This window comes from Lupinus angustifolius, chromosome LG03, assembly GCF_001865875.1.
Source record: "Lupinus angustifolius cultivar Tanjil chromosome LG03, LupAngTanjil_v1.0, whole genome shotgun sequence".
NCBI classification, from domain to species: domain Eukaryota; kingdom Viridiplantae; phylum Streptophyta; class Magnoliopsida; order Fabales; family Fabaceae; genus Lupinus; species Lupinus angustifolius.
The window spans coordinates 15806814-15826624 of NC_032011.1; the positions used below are offsets into that span (position 1 = coordinate 15806814).

General features: G+C 31.0%; 1 protein-coding gene across 1 annotated transcript; it reads left to right on the forward strand.

The window, feature by feature from the left end:
- LOC109342588 (molybdate transporter 1-like) lies at nt 14892–17884 on the forward strand. Its single transcript, XM_019580544.1, has 2 exons — nt 14892–15173; nt 16465–17884. The coding sequence occupies exons 1-2, from the start codon at nt 14933–14935 to the stop codon at nt 17643–17645; spliced, it is 1422 nt and encodes a 473-aa protein (XP_019436089.1). The 5' UTR covers nt 14892–14932; the 3' UTR covers nt 17646–17884.

Below are 19811 nucleotides of genomic sequence, written 5' to 3' on the forward strand. Positions count from 1 at the left end.
TTTTTTTTTGCTGGAAAGAAGGTACATAAAGTGTTTAGAATCAATGCAAATAATATGTATAGTGTGATTTTGTAATTGCTAGTGTAGGATGGTACAATGGTGACAATGAGGTTTTGATGTGATCATTTGATTCAAGATAAATCATTAATACCTCCATTTTTGTAATCAGGAAAAAAAAAATTAAAGATGAAAGGTGAAACATAAAAAAAATACTTCAATTGTTTTTGTAACTCAACAACTATTTATGTTTATAAATTTCTTCATTCATAAATTTTATTTACTGTAAATATATTTAATAATTATGTGTTTCTAACAAAATAATGACTCAAAATACATAACAATATATTTTTAAACCTTCAACAATTCAAATTCACTCTCTATAATTATTTGAATAAAAAGACAAATTATTTACAAGAATTAATTGTGTTCATTTGATGACTAGGTATAAATATTCAATTATCAATACTTTTCTCATTACAAAGCATCATAATAAAAGCACCTATCATAATATTCATCAAAATGTCATGACTAAAAGTCATATATGACATGCATTACCTAAAACAACTACATAATAATTATGAGCCAAAATGATTTATAGAAATGCAATTCATATTTAGTTTCTGTTACACACATGGAAATGATATGATGTATCTCAAATTAAAACGTGTGCTCCTGTCAGAGTATTAGGGGTTAATTTCATTCTTATAATAAGGTACCGACAATACAAAAGAAATATAACACATAAAGTAATCCCTTCACCAATCATCCAAAATACTATTTCATCAAAGACTAATACTATATTCCCGAGCTAATGGGAACCTGATCCTCTACCCTATCTTTGGGAGAAGTGTTGCATGCTATTTGTGTTAGGTATCGGTGGCTCAAATACACCTAGAAGGGGGTTGAATAGGTGTAGCGGTCAAAGTATCCGCTTTTCGCAAACAACATATAATGCTGAAAAACCCCTAGTTTAATCGATTAACACAGAACGAATAATCGATTAACTGCAACTGTTTAATCGATTAAAACAGCTCAGATCGCACAAACAGATTCAGTTTCTTGTACGACAAGCAACTGAGATCGAAGCAAATATACAGAGCTAACAGATATATCAGAGTTACAATAGTACAATATAGAAACAGATTATTACAGTTAATACAACTATACAAAGTAATCGATTAAAGCAATAAAGAGAGTAGGGAAAGAAAAGTGTGCAACAAGGTTTTTATCCTGGTTCGTTTGCGGGTCCACTTGCAAACTACATCCAGGCCCCCCGTCTGATCTGGGAGATTTTTCTTCACTATAATAGATATAACGTTTTACAAACAATTCTTTCAATTACAACACTTAGACACTTTCTTGAAAACTAAAGAACCTTATCCCTTGGTTTGACTCACTTCCTACCGCCCAAGAAAACCTTTCTTGCGGTGTAGCCCCAGCCAAGAACCTATTCTTTCTATCAAGATTTCTAAGCTAATGAAGACGCAATTCAATCTCGTTGGTGGTAAGACACCTAGAGATTCCCAATATTACAACACTTTTACAACAAGAATATATAGTAATCTAAAGCACTTACAATGCTCAAATTAAAACAATTAATACTTTACTCTACAACTCTAACACATGTCTCATTTAAAATGATAATGCATGAGTTCAAAACAGATTTTACAGAATATGAATTCTTTCCAAAAACATCAAGAAATGCATGAACATATGAGATGAAATGATGAGAAATTAAACATGTAATGCCTCTCAATCCTAAAGCATAGAATTCTCTCTTTTCTAATCTCACAAATGCAATTTCATGTAGATGCAGCAATTAACACGGAAATATGCTCTAACTCTCTTAAAATCTAACATGCAAGAATGAGCTTGATTTCTGAAAATGCAGTTTATAAAGAAACCATTATGAAGCCTAGTTAATCAAAATCCTTGGTTAATCGATTAACGAGATACAAAATTGTAACTGATTCGGTTTTCCAAGTTTTCTGTTCCAACTGCTTTTCAAAAACTTATGTTAATCGATTAAAACTTACCTTAATTGATTAACTACATATTTCTATGTATGTTTTTAAATTGCAATACTCAAATACGTTATGCACTTAACTTATACATGTTCAACACTAAGTTTATGCCTAAGATGCACAGATAACATGTATATATATTATGCATGAACATATTATGAATGTCATATCTCAAAATAAAATGATTTAATGTATTATGTATATGAGACATGTATTGAGTTTACCTAAGCCTTAGACTCAACCTAAACTAATTACTAGTCTAAGTCTAATACCAATCTTGAGGCTTAAGCACGTTGATTTGTTGATGATCTTCAAGCTCTTATGAAACACAAATTGTCCTCATCAAAACACATAGTGGGCAAGCTTTCCAAAGTGCTCCTCTTTACATGCGCACTTTCAATTTGTATGATCATATCAGATATTAGTGCGCAATATACAAAAACAAAAACAAAGAGAGAGTAAGTTATCCTTTTAAGGCATAATACGTAGAATTATATGGAATATAAGTATCATAACATAACATAAACAATCATATAATAAAATAATCCGGTAACATAACATTTCCCAAACATGGAACTCATTGTGATTAACATGATGCATGAACTACACAATGTATCATAATTAGTTCAATATCAAATACAATGTAAATGGATTCATATTCAACCTTTTACTTTTCAACTCAACTCCCATTATTTTTTAACCCAACTCCTTTCAGAAATCAATCGGGAGTTTAATACATCCTTTACAACATAATATAAATAATCAAGTATACCTATCCGACCAGGTGACTCTCATACTAGGAGCTCTCTCACCGATCTAGATAATTCCAAGGGGTGTTAGAGTCACTTGGTTAAGTAGGGATATCCTGATCTACATGGGATAAGCTTGGACCATCACTAGACTAACCTACCCAGGCAACCGTCAAGGTTTTCATGATGAATCACCCTAATTAATCACCCCTATTCTTTTCCCAATATATTTCTATCCTGAATCTTTTTGTTCCACCACAACCTTCCTCCAATGCAATGATAAACGTATGTCAACCTCATTTATTTTCATGTACCATAACCATATTTACATTATATTTTTATGTACATGTGTAAGTATATATACACCATCAACATCTGTTATTTCATTTCAACTGAACCAACTACAAATCAAGACAACTATCATTGGAAGAAAATGATATTAAATGTTTTGTCTTATTTCATAGATTATTAGGAATGTTTAAATACATGTAGAGATGATACAACCATGATCCTAGAATCATGCTAATAATTACAATTACGATTCTAAATTATGCTAATTATAATTACAATAGTTATTGTATAATAATATAAAGTAAATATATGACGTGTGATATATGCTAAGATTAAGAATTACCATATCATGATAATAGAGTCATGATCCCCTGTAATGTGATATCATAATTATAGGATATTTACTTTCTCAAACTCTCTCTCTCAAATCGGAGGTAACACAATCATTCCAAGTTTGTTTCTCAACATGTTGAATCTTGTGTGAGTGTGAGGTTTAGTCAACCAATCTGCAATATTAATTTGGTCAGTTGTAGGAACATAGGCTATAATGACTTCATTCTTTAGGACTTGATCACATATGTAATGCATATATATCTCAGTATGTTTGGAACGAGCGTGCATAACTGGATTGGATGAAAGTGACTTAGCACTTAAGTTGTCACACCGTAGGATTGCTTTTATGAGCATTGGTAACTTCAGTTATGTTAGTAGTGATCTAACCCAAGCTACTTCTACTTCAAGATCAACCAAGGCCCTGTATTTTTATTATGTGTTTGATCGTGACACTACTTTTTTTTTTTGAATTCCAAGAAACTAATGTTTCACCAAGAAATACACACCGCCCTGCCATGAATTTTCTATCATCAGCACTATTGGCCCAATCTGTATCAGAAAATCCTATTATGTTAGGGTCATTTAACGGTTTTATGTGTAGGCATAAATCTATTGTGCCTTGAATATATCTCAATATTCTTTTTATCCTTGCTAGTGATCCATGGTAGGAGAACTCATGTATTGGCTGAGTTTGATGACAACAAAGGTAATGTCAGCTCTTGTGTTAGTCAGATATTGTAATACACCTATGACATGTCTATATAAAGTAGGATTGGACACTTGTTCCCCTCAGTAGTGAATTGCCTACCAGGTACTATTGGTGTTGGGAAAACTGAAAGTTTTTCCATGTTGAACTTCCTGAGTATATCTCGAATGTAATTTTGATTTAGACACATTCCACTACCATTTTTGTGAACCTCAATGCCCAAAAAGTAGTGTTTATGTCCAAGATCTTTTAGTGAGAAAGCAACATTAAGTTGATTGATGAATGTCTCTAAGAACTTGTTATTGCTACCTGTGACTATTATGTCATCAACATAAGTAAGAAGAAATATGATATGATTTGTACCTCTAAGAGTAAAAAGGGATGAGTCACTTTCGGTGTTTTGAAATCCCCATTTTAGTAGTATGTTCTTTAGGCTATCAAATCAAGCTCTTGGTGTCTTCCTTAGACCATACATGGCTTTGGAAAATCTGCATATTGAAAGTGCAAAGAGTCAATACCTGCACATTTAAGTCTAATTGAAGTTTTGATGAAGCAAACACGCAAACAAGAAAGCTTGAAGATCATACAACAAACAACAAGCCGAAGACTCATAGGTTGAATCTATAGATTTAGGTCTTTATTATATTTACTTGTAATCAGAAGTCTTAAAATGATTGCCTTAGTTTGAGTCTAGGTTAGGTAAACCTAGATGGAAAGTCTCAAAAGAACTAAAATAGATCAAGATTAAAATTGAGACATAACATCTAGATATCTTATGACAAATAGGCTCATGCATATACATACATAGTTTCATGCATTAAAGGTAATATATTTTAAAAAGCTATCTAAAGCATATGCATATCATATAGGTAGTTTACCATAAGTTCCTTACATCAAATTAAAACAATTTTAACTCAATATAATCGATTAAGTAGTTGGTGTAATCGATTATCTAGAATTCAGTTACTAACTGATCTGATGTTGTTAGCACTTTAATCGATTAAATGGAAGGATAATCGATTAATATCAGTCTCACTAGGATTAGTATAAATTCTATAAATCTTGCCAATGTGGCATAACTTGCATATTTTGAAAATTGCTAAAGAGCATACATTTTCATAGATTGCATTGTAGTGAGAAAGTGCATTTAGAAAACATAGGGAGTGAAAGCATTTTGATTTAGGTTTAGAGATTAATATCATTGCATCTAGTCTATAGTTTTCTATGCATCAAATTCTTGCATCTAGTTCTTGATTTCTTTGAGAGATTTATGAGCAAAATCTTTTTCTGAAAAGAGTGTGAATCATTTTTTGAAAATCTAATGCATTAATTTCATTTAGAATTGGGTTCTTGTGGATTTTGTGCTTTATGTTTTAGATTGATTTTTCAATTATGGAATCCGAGTATTAAGTACTAAAGTCAACTCAGTACATTTTGTTTGAACAAGGAAGTTGATCTCTTTGTGAATAATGTCACTAAGAGAGAGATCTTTGTAATCTTCAAGAGGCTAAGAGGTCTTAGTTTGAGCGACACCGAGGTTGGGGCTGATCGTGAAAGGATAGGAGATCCTAGTAGGCGATTTAGTAAGGTCAAAGCTAGGTTGTAAAACTCACAATTGAAATAGTTGAAGAAAAATCTCCCGAGATCAGAAGGGGAGGCCTGAATGTAATTTGTAGTCGACCGCAAACGAACCAGGTTAAAATTCCTTGTGCACCTCTTTCTAATCTCTGTACTTTCCGTCTTTACTTTATTGATTAATTTGTTAATATGAGTTTCATGCTATAATATGTTTACTATCTTTATGTAATCTCATTAATCAATTAACTGTGTAAAGATTTGGTAATCGGTAACTTGCTTTGCAAGAAACCAAAGAGTCAAGTTGCATGTGTCAGGATAATCGATTATCCACAAGCATAATCGATTATATCCGAGCATTGTTTAATCGATTAAGTCCAAGCATAATCGATTAACTGGAGTCTGTTTTATTTTTGCGTAAATATAGGAAAAGCAGAACAAGTGATCTGTAACACCTATCCAATCCCCCTTCTAGGTGTATTCTAACCTGCTGATGCCCAACAAGTGGTATCAGATCTAGTACGAAAGTACTAGGTTGACCGCGTATTCGTTCGATCCTAGAAGATAGTACGATGGGTTCCACAAACCTGTTTGGCGGTGATGTCGTATCCATCAACCGTCTTAATCGATTAAATGGACAACAAACAACAACAAAATAGTTTTAATGGCATGAAAGGCTATGTTCATTCAAATTAAGCATGGAATGATTAAGCATTTGACATATGTGAGCAGTTAGTAATAGGCATAATCATTCAATATAAACACATATACCAAACATGATCAAGATCCATATAAACAAAGGAGTATACTATTTGCAACATAATTAGTACTCAAGCATGAACAAGATAATTCGAAATCATTGTACTGTAATGTCATGTTTTAAAGCAGTAATTCAGCATAAGTCATAGAGTTATTACAATCCAAAAATAAGAGCAAAAGTTGCACATTAAAAGATAAGTTCTCAAGAGGGAAAAAGGAACAACAAAGTCCATTAGCTAGGAAGGATAAACTAAGACTCTAAGGGCTCCTAACTAAGGATGAGATGGAGGATTTTGGTTGTCATGAATCATTGAGCTACTACCATCCTTCATGAAGGTACTCAGCTTGTTGAACTCCACACACAGTCTTCTACTTTGTGAGTCAATAATGGTCTGAACATAGTTTCTCAAAGATTGGTAATGGTTGTCAATATAAGTATTCTGACGCTCCTCAAAATTCTCTAGATCTGTATGATATGAGTCCTTCAGAGACTGAAAGTGGAGATCCATCCTATTGTTGAGACGTTGTTCCATAGCATCCATGTAAGCTTGTCCAAAAGCAGGTTCCTGTGATGCATGTCCTGAAGACTCCCCGTGAGTAGCAGCAAATGGTTCTTGGTTATCATCTTGATCGTCCTCACCTGAGCGGTCAAGATTCACATTGTTGAAGTCCTCTTGATATTGCCATGTGTTATCGTACTTGTAAATACCCATCTTATGAATCAGACTTTCACCAATCAAGTGATCCTTGTCTGAACAATATAGCACTATAGTATCTGAAATATCAATATGTAGATAATCAATAACTCGGGAAATGAAGATACTATAAGGAAGCAACCTTGATTGAGAAGTGGAGACGCTATACATGACCTTCAGAATCTCGTCAGACAAATTAACCATGATGTTATCCTTCACAGCAAATATGAACCTCAAATCATTCACTATAGGTTGTGCATGATTTGTGTTCCTCTGAATCAGAATGTAGGCAATCAAGTAGTGTATGAGCCTATTCTCCATGGACAGCGACCCAGCTTTGGTCAATTCGCCCTGAACATATAATTGAGGTCTATGCAGACACGACTTATACATTTCAACAGCATCAAAAGAGTTGTTGTCTGCCCAACCACAATCACTTAAACTAGCACCAATACAGGATAAACCACCCACGTTCATAAAAATGTCTTCATTAATCTCAAACAGTTTTCCAGCAATCATTGACCAATACTTCCCATCTTTATATCTAAAGTTGGCATAATACTCCCTAACTAGAGCAGGGTAAATGTCACATTTTAATTGCAAGAAGGGGACAGCCCCTTGAGCTTGCAAACCATGCGAAAAATCGAAGTTTTGTTCAGCTAGCAAAGTTATATTCGTAAACCGAATGTATGTGGATTTCCTCCCCTGAAATTTGAGCATTCGGGTTTCTTGCAGAATCAATGAATAGTATGGGTCCCCACGGTCCTGCCTTGCTTTTGGAGATGGCACGGCTTTTGGGACACGCGGTGGACGTTGTGCGGTTGTCTTGATTCTCTTAGCACGTCCTCTCTCCATTGCAATTGAAACTAAACCGTGATGAAGGTTTAATGGGGGATTGAGGGAAACCTAGTGTAGGCTTTTCAATTTGGGGAAAACGAATTTCTTGCAAATAGGAGATGGAGAAGCCGATTTATGGAGTGGGGTGATTCGGTTTGGACTAGGTTAAAGCTTAGGGATGATTTTGGACTTGTTCCTCTGAGATTTGAGAGAAAAGGGGATGAATGGGGTTTTGAAAAATGCCCAGAAACGCTTCTGTTTCTGATATACTGATGTCGTTAATCGATTAACAGCATTACTTAATCGATTAACTTGAGTTAAAAATGTCAGGTTTTAAAATGTTTGCCCATGTAATCGATTAATTGGTTGTCTTAATCGATTAAATGTATCAAATACAGCGTTTTCGATGTTTTTAAAAGCATGAAAGGATTTCAAACTAATTGTTACATCAATTTTACACAATCACATATATTTATAAGACTTTTATACACAGAATCATGGATCATACAAGGAATTATGAGCATTCAACGTGTTTTTATAATAAAGCATACAAGGCAAATAAGTCATGCAAGGCAATTTCATAAGCTCATTCAAGATATTTTTCATCAAGGATTCCTAGTTCTCTTCGAAGAACATAGAAATGATCTCGTGAGAGGGGCTTGGTGAAAATATCTACTAATTTCTTAGATGTTTCAACAAATTCTAACACATAGTCACCATTTTGAGCATGATCACGCAAAAAATGATGCCTTATTTCAATATGCTTGGTTCTAGAATGCAAGACCGGATTCTTGGAAAGGTTAATGGCACTTGTGTTATCGCACTTAATAGGGATCTTTTCTACTATGAACCCAAAGTCCTTAAGTTGTTGCTTCATCCAAAGGATTTGAGCGCAACACACGCCAGCGACAATATATTCCGCTTCAGCAGTGAACAAAGCAACATATGCTTGCTTTTTACTATGCCATGCAACTAAGGAACTGCTTAATAGGTGACAAGTCCCACTAGTGTTTTTTCTATCCAACTTACACCCAGCGAAGTCAGAATCAACATAACCTACCAAGGATATGGAGGCATCCCTAAGATACCATAATCCCATATTTATAGTTCCCTTTAAATATCTTATGATATGTTTTACAGTAATATAATGTCATTCTTTTGGAAAAGCTTGAAATATAGCACACATACAAATGCTAAACATAATATCGGGGCGTCTAGCAGTTAAGTACAATAAAGAGTCGATGATCCCACGATATTTAGTTACCTCAATCGCTTTTCCATTTTCATCTTTGTCTAGATAACATGCAGATGCCATAGGTGTAGGTGCATCTTTACATTGCTCCATATCGAATTTCTTTAATAATTCTTTGCAATACTTTGATTGATGGATGAAGATGTCACTTTCCATTTGTTTAATTTGAAGCCCAAGGAAGAAAGTCATTTCACCCATCATCAACATCTCAAACTCCCCCTGCATCAACTCAGAAAATTCCTTACAAAGGATGTCATTAGTAGATCCGAATCATGAACATATATTTGAACAAGTAAAATATGATTATCTAATCTACGGATAAAGACATTGGTGTCGACCAAGCCTCTTTCGAACCCTTTTTCAAGTAGGAACGAACTCAATCTATCGTACCAGGCTCTAGGAGCCTGTTTTAGGCCATAAATGGCCTTCTTGAGTTTAGACACATGGTTCGGGTATTTGAAGTTTTCAAACCTTGGTGGTTGGTCTACGTACACCTCCTCTTGAATATAGCCATTTAAAAATGCACTTTTCACATCCATTTGAAAAAGTTTAAAATTCATGATTGATGTTAAAAGACAATAGCATCCTAATGTCCTCAAGTCTGGCTACAGGAGTGTAGGTCTCATCATAATCGATGTCATCCTCCTGGTTGTAGCCTTTGGCCACTAAGCGAGCCTTATTTCTTATTATTAAGCCAAATTCATATAGCTTATTATGAGATACCCATCTAGTGTCAATCATAGGATGATCTTTTGGTTTGGGGACCAAGTCCCACACATTATTTTAGCTCAAACTGGTTTAGCTCTTCTTGCATAGTTATACCCTAGTGTACATCCTCGGTGGTTTCATCGATGGTCTTTGGCTCTATTTGAGATACAAATGCAACAAAATTACATAAATTGCGCAAAGAACTACGAGTTATCACCCCCGTAGATATGTCACCTAACACCTTATCGAGTGGATGATCCTTTTTAGTTTTCCATGCAATAGGCATATCCTGATGTTGTTCTTCTATTATATGCTCAACATCTTGTTGGATTTGATTCATGTCCTTGGATTGCACTTGTTCTAGTGTACCTGAAATGTCATCAGAAAAGACCTTTCTCTTCTCTTTTGGAGAAGATTCGTCAAAAAGAACATGAATAGACTCTTCTACTTGCATGATATATTTATTGAATACATGAAATGCCTTACTATGTAATGAATACCCTAAGAATATGCCATCATCAACTTTCGAGTCAAATTTTCCTAAAGATCTTTTTCCATTGTTTAAAATAAAACATTTGCACCCGAATGCATGAAGATGAACAATATTCGGTTTTCGACCTTTAAGAGTTTCATAAGGTGTTTTCGAGAATGTAGGTTTAAGTAGTATTCAATTAATTACATAGCAGGATCTGTAAACTGCATCAGCCCAAAAATATTTTGGAGCCTTGCTCTCATTTAGCATAGTCCTCGCGAATTCCTCTAGAACTCTATTTTTCCTCTCAACAACTCCATTTTGTTGAGGGGTGCAGGAAGTTATTATCAATGCTCATTTTTATCTAGCCCATACTTTTAAAACAATAAATAAATAATAAAAAGTATTAAAAAATATATTTATAATAAAGTGGTTGGCTTTGATAAAAAGGTTTTTAATCAAATATGATTTCATATAAAATTAAAGATACCAACGGACGTTGGTTCAAGTGGCACATGTTTGATTTCCCTTAAGCAAGGTCTCGGATTCGAGTCTTGTGGATGGAAAAAATGTCCACTAGGAGAGTTAGTCCCACGTACCTGTGGATGTTCCCGGCTCGGACAGGAATACCTTCAGTGCGAGGATACTTGTGGGAAACCAAAAAAATATAAAATGAAAGATTTTGATTTGAAAATTTTGAGAAAACATATAATTTCAGATTTTCCACTCATATAAAAATGATTTTAAATGATTTAATGAGCACTTAATTGGCTCAATAATGCTGGAATAACATCTCAAATTAATTTTTCTTCCCCAATTTTTATTTTCTTTTAAATTAAAAAATAAAACGAGTTTTAAATGGTTTAATGACTACTTATTGACTCAATAATGGTGAGATTTCATTTCAAACAATTTTCCCATATTTTTGTTGTTGCCGTTAAATTAAATTAAAAAAAGTTAATTTAACACTAATAAGCTTAATAATGGTGGGATACCTGTGGGAAACCAAAAAAAATATAAAATGAAAGATTTTGATTTGAAAACTTTGAGAAAACATATAATTTCATATTTTCCACTGATATAAAAATGATTTTAAATGATTTAATGAGCACTTAATTGGCTCAATAATGCTGGGATAACATCTATAATAATGGTGGGATACCATTTCCAATAATTTTTCTCTTCTTTTTCATTTTTTATTAAAATAAAATAATAATATTTTTTTAAAAGAACACTTATTATTGGCTCATGAATGAGGTATATCATTTCAAATTCTACACCTAATTTTCATTTTCCCTTTAAAAAATAATAATAAAAATGGTTTTAAAAAGACTTAATCAACACTTATTGCCATACGTGAAAATCTATACACTAACAATATAAAGATTTATATATAATTGATGTATTATTTATGTTCATTTATATTATTTTTATTTAAGAGTTAATAATAATCAGAATGATGGATAATGCAGTGACAATGTAAAAAAATATTATATTGTTAATGCATATATCTTTTTTTCTTTTAGTTATTATATTTTTTAATTTTAAATTAATTTTCACCTTTACTAAAGTTGTTAACATTTGAGAATCTAGATGTATTAAATAGTTGATAAATAATTATGTCATGAGTGTTTCTAAATCAATTAAATTCCTCTATATATAACCATTTTCATATGAGCTACATATCTATTGAGATAGTATGTTTAAAAAAATTACTTCACATCTTAGCCATAAATTTTAGGGGTATCTAATGATTTAAATAAATTTACTAATTCAAATTATTAGATTTTACTAGAATTGATGACTAAGATGTAAAATAAGTTTGTTAAACTTACTCTTGAAGTAAACGGATATCATCTCATATTTGTTTACTTGAATTTTAATGATTTATTCATTTATGCTAACAAGATAATATTTACAAATTGTTAGAATTTTTTCATCTATAATTCATATGTATTATTTTTTATTGAAAAATAAATGATAATTAATAGATAAACTGTTTACTAATAATAGATAAAAATCATACACAATAAATATATAATTTATTTTCTCTTATGGATAAAATATTAAATTTCTTATTGTATGCAACTTAAGATTCAACCGAATTGAGATTATTGTAGGCAACTTAAGATTCTACCGAATTGAGAGAAGAGAACAACACATGAATATATAATATTCCCATCTATCTTCAAATAAATAAACGTCCCCACCCAAATGACTAAGAAAGAGAATTTATGAAGTTGTGGTGATGACGCTATGTATAATAAAACAAATATCTCATGTCTTAAATGATATCAAAAGTTATGTCCCACACCAATAAAAATAAAATAAAAATAGAAAAAATTATAAATTTTTTTAATTGATATAATATATTTTATTAATGCGAGATATGATTAATAATGTAATGTGTAATAACAAATTTTTGTTCACATAATAAGAGGGAATGTTTTGGTTCATTGAAATGATGTACGAACTGAAGTGACTACCTCCTTTGGTGTCACGTACTCGCCATGCTAATATCAACCTTATCATATGTTGAATCAATTTTTTACATAAACAACTTCTTATTTGAAAAATAAAGCGAATCTCACATCCCGTTTCTTACTTGTTCTCTTCTTTATTACCACAAAACTAAAAATGTTTGTCTAAATAATTATATAAATATCTGTTTTGGAATATATTTTTAGAATCTCATAAGAATGGATAGATTTTCATGGGAGTTGATATTATTAATACAGGCGAATTTTATAAATATATTAATTCCAATCAAGATATATCATTAAAAATAATCCCCAATAACTATGTAAGTGGTTATAGAAGCAAATAATTTCTGGACAATTGATTGATTGGTTAAAGTATTGTATAAACTATAAACGAGTTATTATTGATCAGACGAGTGTGTCACTAATTGCTATTGGGTTTATTATCTTGATTAAATTAAAATTCTAATAATCATAATAATAACTAATATTATTTAAAAAATTATACTTTAAATTTAAAAGTATTATCATCATCCAAATATCCAATTAAACAAGCAATAAAGAGAGTTTTACTACAATAAAGATAATATAGTTTTTACACTTTCACGTAAATAAGTTTAAAACATAATTAAACAAGTAACATTTTGATACAACATAAGCTAACAAAGAATAAATATAACTATAATAATAATAATAAACATAATTACAAATAAATTGAAAGCACTAATTTTTTTTCTATAAATGACATTATCTCCAACCATTTGATTCAAAGTTTAATGCTTAAATAGACTTTCGTACATGGTTGGACCAATTCATAATGATTTCTTTGTATATGACCAATCAAATGCATGGTTCAGATTGGTTAGGTACAAATTCATATATTTGAGATAACAAATCCCAATATAGTAATAAATTATTATATTTTCAGATTTTTTATTTAGCCTATTCCAAGTTAAATATGAAATTTATTTACTTCTTTCATTGTTATTGTTTGGTTTCTCTTTTGATGGAAAAAACCAGTGTCCTGGTCTTTTTTATCTCTAGCACCATATAATTATTCACTAGCTTCACTAGCTATAAGTGGTGGTTAGTTAAAACCATTTTTATTTTACAAAGTAATTACTTCAGAATTTGAATCTCTGAATTTTGTAGGTTATGGTAGACTAAATTTTGTACGGTACATATGTTAAATCCGGTTAAAACGGAATAACTCGGGAAATAAATCAGATAGTTTACTAAAAATAAAATAAAAACATAATACTATTTTAATATTTTATTTTACTTTAGTCTAAAAATATAGAAAAATATTACATAAATATTAATTATATAAAATTTTATATTTATATATTTGTAGATAAAAAATATTAATTATATATGAAGTTATCAAGTCCGATCATGAGATTTAACTATCTAATCGGTTAAACCTATGATATCTTACACTTTGATGTGCTGCTCGAATTTAACAAGATTGAGTTTTACTTGAATTAAGGAATTTGAAAATATTTTAGTTTATAAAGTTCTTCTTCATTAATAGAACTGAATTTCCCTTTTCATTCGAATTTTTTTTAGTAAATAAGAATATTTTGATAACAAATTTATTTATTATGCATAAAACAATTGAAAAAGATCATATATAAATTGTAGAGAAAGCCCCCAAAGTAACATATATAAATTGTAAGCTAACATGTTAGCCCTTGAGCTCACAATTTATTATCATCTACTCAAGTAGCTAATTCATTAGTAGAGTTATTCATCTATATCAAGTATTATCATGAAACCAGATTAAAAATATATAATTTTTTTTCCAATTACTAACTATATGAAATATGAATAATCAATAATAATATATCAAATCGTAAATTGTAATTGTGCATTTCTAAATGTGTCAAACTCATTTTATATATATATACCGTGTACGTGTTCACCTAGAGCAACTTGCTCCTAACATTGACTTTACATCCCTTAATCCCAATCAATCAATCTCTATAAATAAAGAAGCAAAACTCTCATTTCCCAATCACATTTCACTCTTTCAATCAAAACTATCTTCCATGGCATACCAAAACCATTCTTCAATTCAAACATTAGATCCTGAAGAAGCCCAAACTGCTCCACCACTCACAGGTTTTTCAGCCAAAGGGGTGGTTCAGAAAGTGAAAAGCAACTTGGTTTTCCGTTCAAAATGGGCTGACCTTAATGGTGCCATGGGTGACCTTGGCACCTACATACCTATAGTATTGGCCTTGACCCTAGCCAGGGACCTCAACCTGGGCACCACTTTGATATTCACTGGTCAGTAATGATATTCTCATGCTCTTATAATTCACATCCTTTTATATACATAGCATATGTTTGGTAATGTAAACAAATGTTTTATGTGAGAAAAATATGTCTTAAATCAACATATAAAGCTCCCCAAAGTTTTGATGAATAATTAAAAAATGAATATAATATCTATGTGTTGATAGTGTAAAAATTTATACATAGTCGATATATCGTTTACTTTTCATTTGTATTTCTTTATTTAAAAGTTAATATTTTTTAAAATTAATAACAGATGATATATTGACAGTGTAGAAACTTATATACGATTAATAGATACTTAACCATTATAGTTTTGAAACGTTAGCTTTCCAAAACCTACTTAGCTTTTGTTCTGAAAGACGAAACTTGACAATAATTAATGGATAAGAATGCACTTAAACTTTTCATGAAATGATAAGTACATCAATAGTTTATCAAATATAATGGTATAGGTATTTTTAAGCCATTTAAGAATGCACTTAAACTTTTCATGAAATGCTATACGTATTTTTAACCCATTTAACAATATAGTTACATTGACTACATCTGTATTTTAAGGGACAACATCTTGTATCTATAAATTATGTCACTGTATATATTATAAGTTTATAATTAGTTGAAAAAGTATTTTTAAGTTTAAAAATTAATAATTAATTATTTTTTAATCAACCACAACTAATAATATATGTAGTGGTATAATTTATGGGACAACAAATATGTACCCGTATTAGGATAATATCTGCTGTCCCATAAATTGTGTCATTATATGTACCGTAAGCCTGCCTATGATTGATTGTAAAAGTATTTTAGGTTAAAATATTAATAATTAACTAATTTTCTAACCAACTATAGCTAATGATATATGTAACGCTTCAATTTATGAGACAACAAACATATATGTGTATTTTAAATTATAGTTGCAGAGTTATATTGATGTAATCGATGAATTTTTCATAAGACTTCTAAAATTGCAATATTGTGATTACAATATTAATTCTAAAATACAATTTAAAATCCTAAATTTATTAAGCAGTTCTATTTTAATCAGTTATGTATGTAATTATAAGTTGAGTAACTTCATACCTATAAACTAGATTTACTATATAAATCTTACTTTATAACATCGATAAACAGAAATAAAAACATTAGTTATGTAAAATTGTTTTAAAAGCGAGTAATTAGATGATAGAAGATATATAATCAGGATTTAGACACAAAAAGTGATGTATGTAATAAAAAAGTGGTTAAATCAGATGAATATTTTGCATATGCATGTCAGGTATCTATAACATCATCACTGGTGCAATCTATGGGGTCCCCATGCCTGTTCAGCCCATGAAATCCATTGCAGCACAAGCCTTGTCCGACCCAAGCTTCGGTGTACCGGATATCATGGCGGCCGGAATCTTAACTGGCGGCGTGTTATTCCTTCTTGGTGTAACAGGTTTGATGCAGCTTGTGTACAAGTTAATTCCCTTGTGTGTTGTAAGAGGGATTCAACTTGCACAGGGTTTGTCATTTGCAATGACTGCTGTTAAATATGTTAAGAAAGTTCAAAATCTTCCACAGTCTAAATCTTTAGGTTCTAGGCCATGGTTAGGGTTAGATGGGTTGGTTTTGGCAATTGTTTGTTTGTGTTTTATTGTTGTAGTGAATGGTGGTGGTGAAAAGAATCATGGGTGTTGTAATACTACTTCTTCAGAAAATGGTGAGAATGATTTGGATGGTGGAACAAGTATTGAAAGAAATAGAAAAACTAAATTGAGAAAGATTATTTTCTCACTTCCTTCAGCTTTCTTAGTCTTTGTGTTAGGTGTTGTTTTGGTTTTTGTAAGAAATCCTAAGGTGGTGAATGAAATCAAGTTTGGACCTTCCTCTATGAAAGTAGTGAAAATCTCTAGGCATGCATGGAAGAAAGGTTTCATCAAAGGTACAATTCCTCAACTTCCATTATCAATTTTGATCTCAGTGGTAGCTGTTTGCAAGTTATCTTCAGATCTTTTCCCACACAAGGAGTTTTCAGTAACTTCACTTTCAGTGACAGTTGGGTTAATGAATTTGTTGGGTTGTTGGTTTGGTGCTGTGCCAACTTGCCATGGGGCAGGAGGACTTGCAGGGCAGTATAAGTTTGGTGGCAGAAGTGGTGGTTGTGTTGCACTTCTTGGTGCTGCAAAATTGATATTGGGATTGGTTTTAGGAACTTCTTTGTCACACATTTTGAACAAATTTCCAGTTGCAATCTTAGGTGTGATGCTTTTATTTGCTGGGATTGAACTAGCCATGTGTTCTAGGGACATGAATACCAAAGAAGATTCCTTTGTTATGCTTATTTGCACTGCAGTTTCATTGCTGGGGAGAAGTGCAGCTCTTGGATTTTTGGTTGGAATGATTGTCTATGTGCTTCTTAAACTAAGGACTTGGACAAATGATAAACCATTTTCTACCATATGGATGCAATAAAACCAACAATATATTCCATGGAATGACACTTTCTCTACAACTATTTGTAAGGTGTAGCCAAAGATGTCAAGTATTTGCTAAGTTTGAATTAGACTCCTTTCAAATATTGGAGAGCAAAATCGTTGATTTTGCTCTTGTTTATGAGAAGAGAAATGTCATATTATTATACTTAAAGAAAAGAAGTATTATATCACATTATTATGTCCTTTGTTTTTTATACTTCTCTCTATTCGAAACAATCAGACCCCCTAAGTTGATACTGCTTGTTTAGTATTTTTTTAATGTAAAATATAAGTATGTATTTTGTTTTTACTTTTCTTGAATGTTTTCCCTTTTCTGGTATTCCTTGCCAAATGAGGACTTTTCTAGGGTTCTAAGATTGTCTTGTTGTAATTGTATGGTGCGGTGTGGTCATGGTATGGCAAACTAGATACAGTATGAACTTTAATATCTTGTTGGATTTTACTCTTTGTTCCTATGTATTCTATTGAGTACCGAGTTTTTACTATAAATAGAAGAATGGAGAAGTTGATTTAGTAAACAATATTTAAAAATATTGAATTTTGTTTTTGAAAACATAGGTCCATGTCTAAATTAAAATTTCAATCCTTTGTTGGATATGGATCATATGTCTCAAACCATGTCTCATTTCTTATCTCAGGTCAATCACATGTTGACACATAAATAAAATAATATTTCTTAAAACAAAAAGTAGTATTTTGATTGACTTGGTACATGAAGTGAGACACCATTCGAGACAAGTGATCTCTATTTTTTTTTTTTTTTGAATCCGACACAACTTATAAATGTAATCTCTCAAATCATGATTTCCTCACAATATGTTTTTAACGCTAAATATATTTCACCATTTAAGTATTTTATTAAATTTCAAATAAAAGTTTAGCAGGTGAAGTTAACTTAGTTAATAGAGCTATGAAACAAGTTCAAACCTCAACAATATCACTCCCGTCCCCATAAAAATACCTTGTTTATAGAAAAACATAAATGGTCAATTTGAAAATTGATAATATGAAGAAGTTATATTGTGAATGCTCACTAACCTTAATCAAAATACTTCTATTATAATTGTGGATATTTTATTATTTCAAGGCAATAGTTTTTAATCAAGAGTGGTACTGGTAAACTAGGTGTAAAAAATGGTATTTACTTCACAATAGTATGAAATAAACATTTTCCATTTATGATTAATGATAAAAAAATGTTTTGGAAAAATCAATGGATTTGAGAATTATGCTATGCGTGAGAAGCATGGCCCTGATTGAAAATAAAATCAAAGCATTGAGAGGTGTTTATTTTCTTGGGAGTATTTTATATACGCTGGGTAATGTATCTTTTTTCTTATCTTATTACTACTATCTTATTTACTTAGGAGTAGATTATTGTAATATTTTGTTAATTTTCCTTATTTTGTATGGTTTTATTTGAATTATTTTCATCATTTGTTGATTTTTTTTACTAGGGTTGGGTTTATTTTACATTACAATTATCAGTAAACTATTTCAGTACTTATTTCGAATGGGCATCATTGAGTGGGGTCTTTGGCAACTCACACAAGTTGTGATCCCGATTCCACTCTATCCCACAATTTCATGTCTCCATATTTTTAATCAATCAAACCTTATAAAATAATATTAGAATATTGTTTTTTATTTTTTATTTTAATTGAATTGAATCTTTAATTGGCTTAAGACACAAAGTAAGACATGAATTAAGATATATTATACCATCCAAACTCATGTTAAAGAACTCTATCTGTTTTAATTTGTTTATCAATTTTATTTTATTTTATTTGAAAAGTAGTTTATTTTATTATTTGTTAGGAAACAAAGCAACTTATCATATGATGAAGAAAGAGATACAATATATTAATAAATATACAACAACTTTATTGAAGGCTGAGATGGAAAAGGAATATGAAAAAACTAAATAAAATAATAATGCTAATAATAAAAATAAAAAATAGAATAAAAAGAGAAAGGAATAAACAAAACATTAATGCTATAAAAGAGAAGAGTAATTATCCATTTTGGTCATTTATTTTTTCATTGATACCAATTTAATCCCTAAAAAATTTTAAGTACCTTTTTGTCTCCAACAAATTCAACATTAAATCATATTAGTCCTTCCACCATATTCGACTCTATT

Coding starts and splice junctions, on each gene's coding strand:
- LOC109342588 (XM_019580544.1), top strand. CDS start 14,933: ATGGCATACCAAAACCATTCTTCAATTCAAACATTAGATCCTGAAGAA. Junction 15,174..16,464: donor CACCACTTTGATATTCACTG/GTCAGTAATGAT, acceptor TATGCATGTCAG/GTATCTATAACATCATCACT.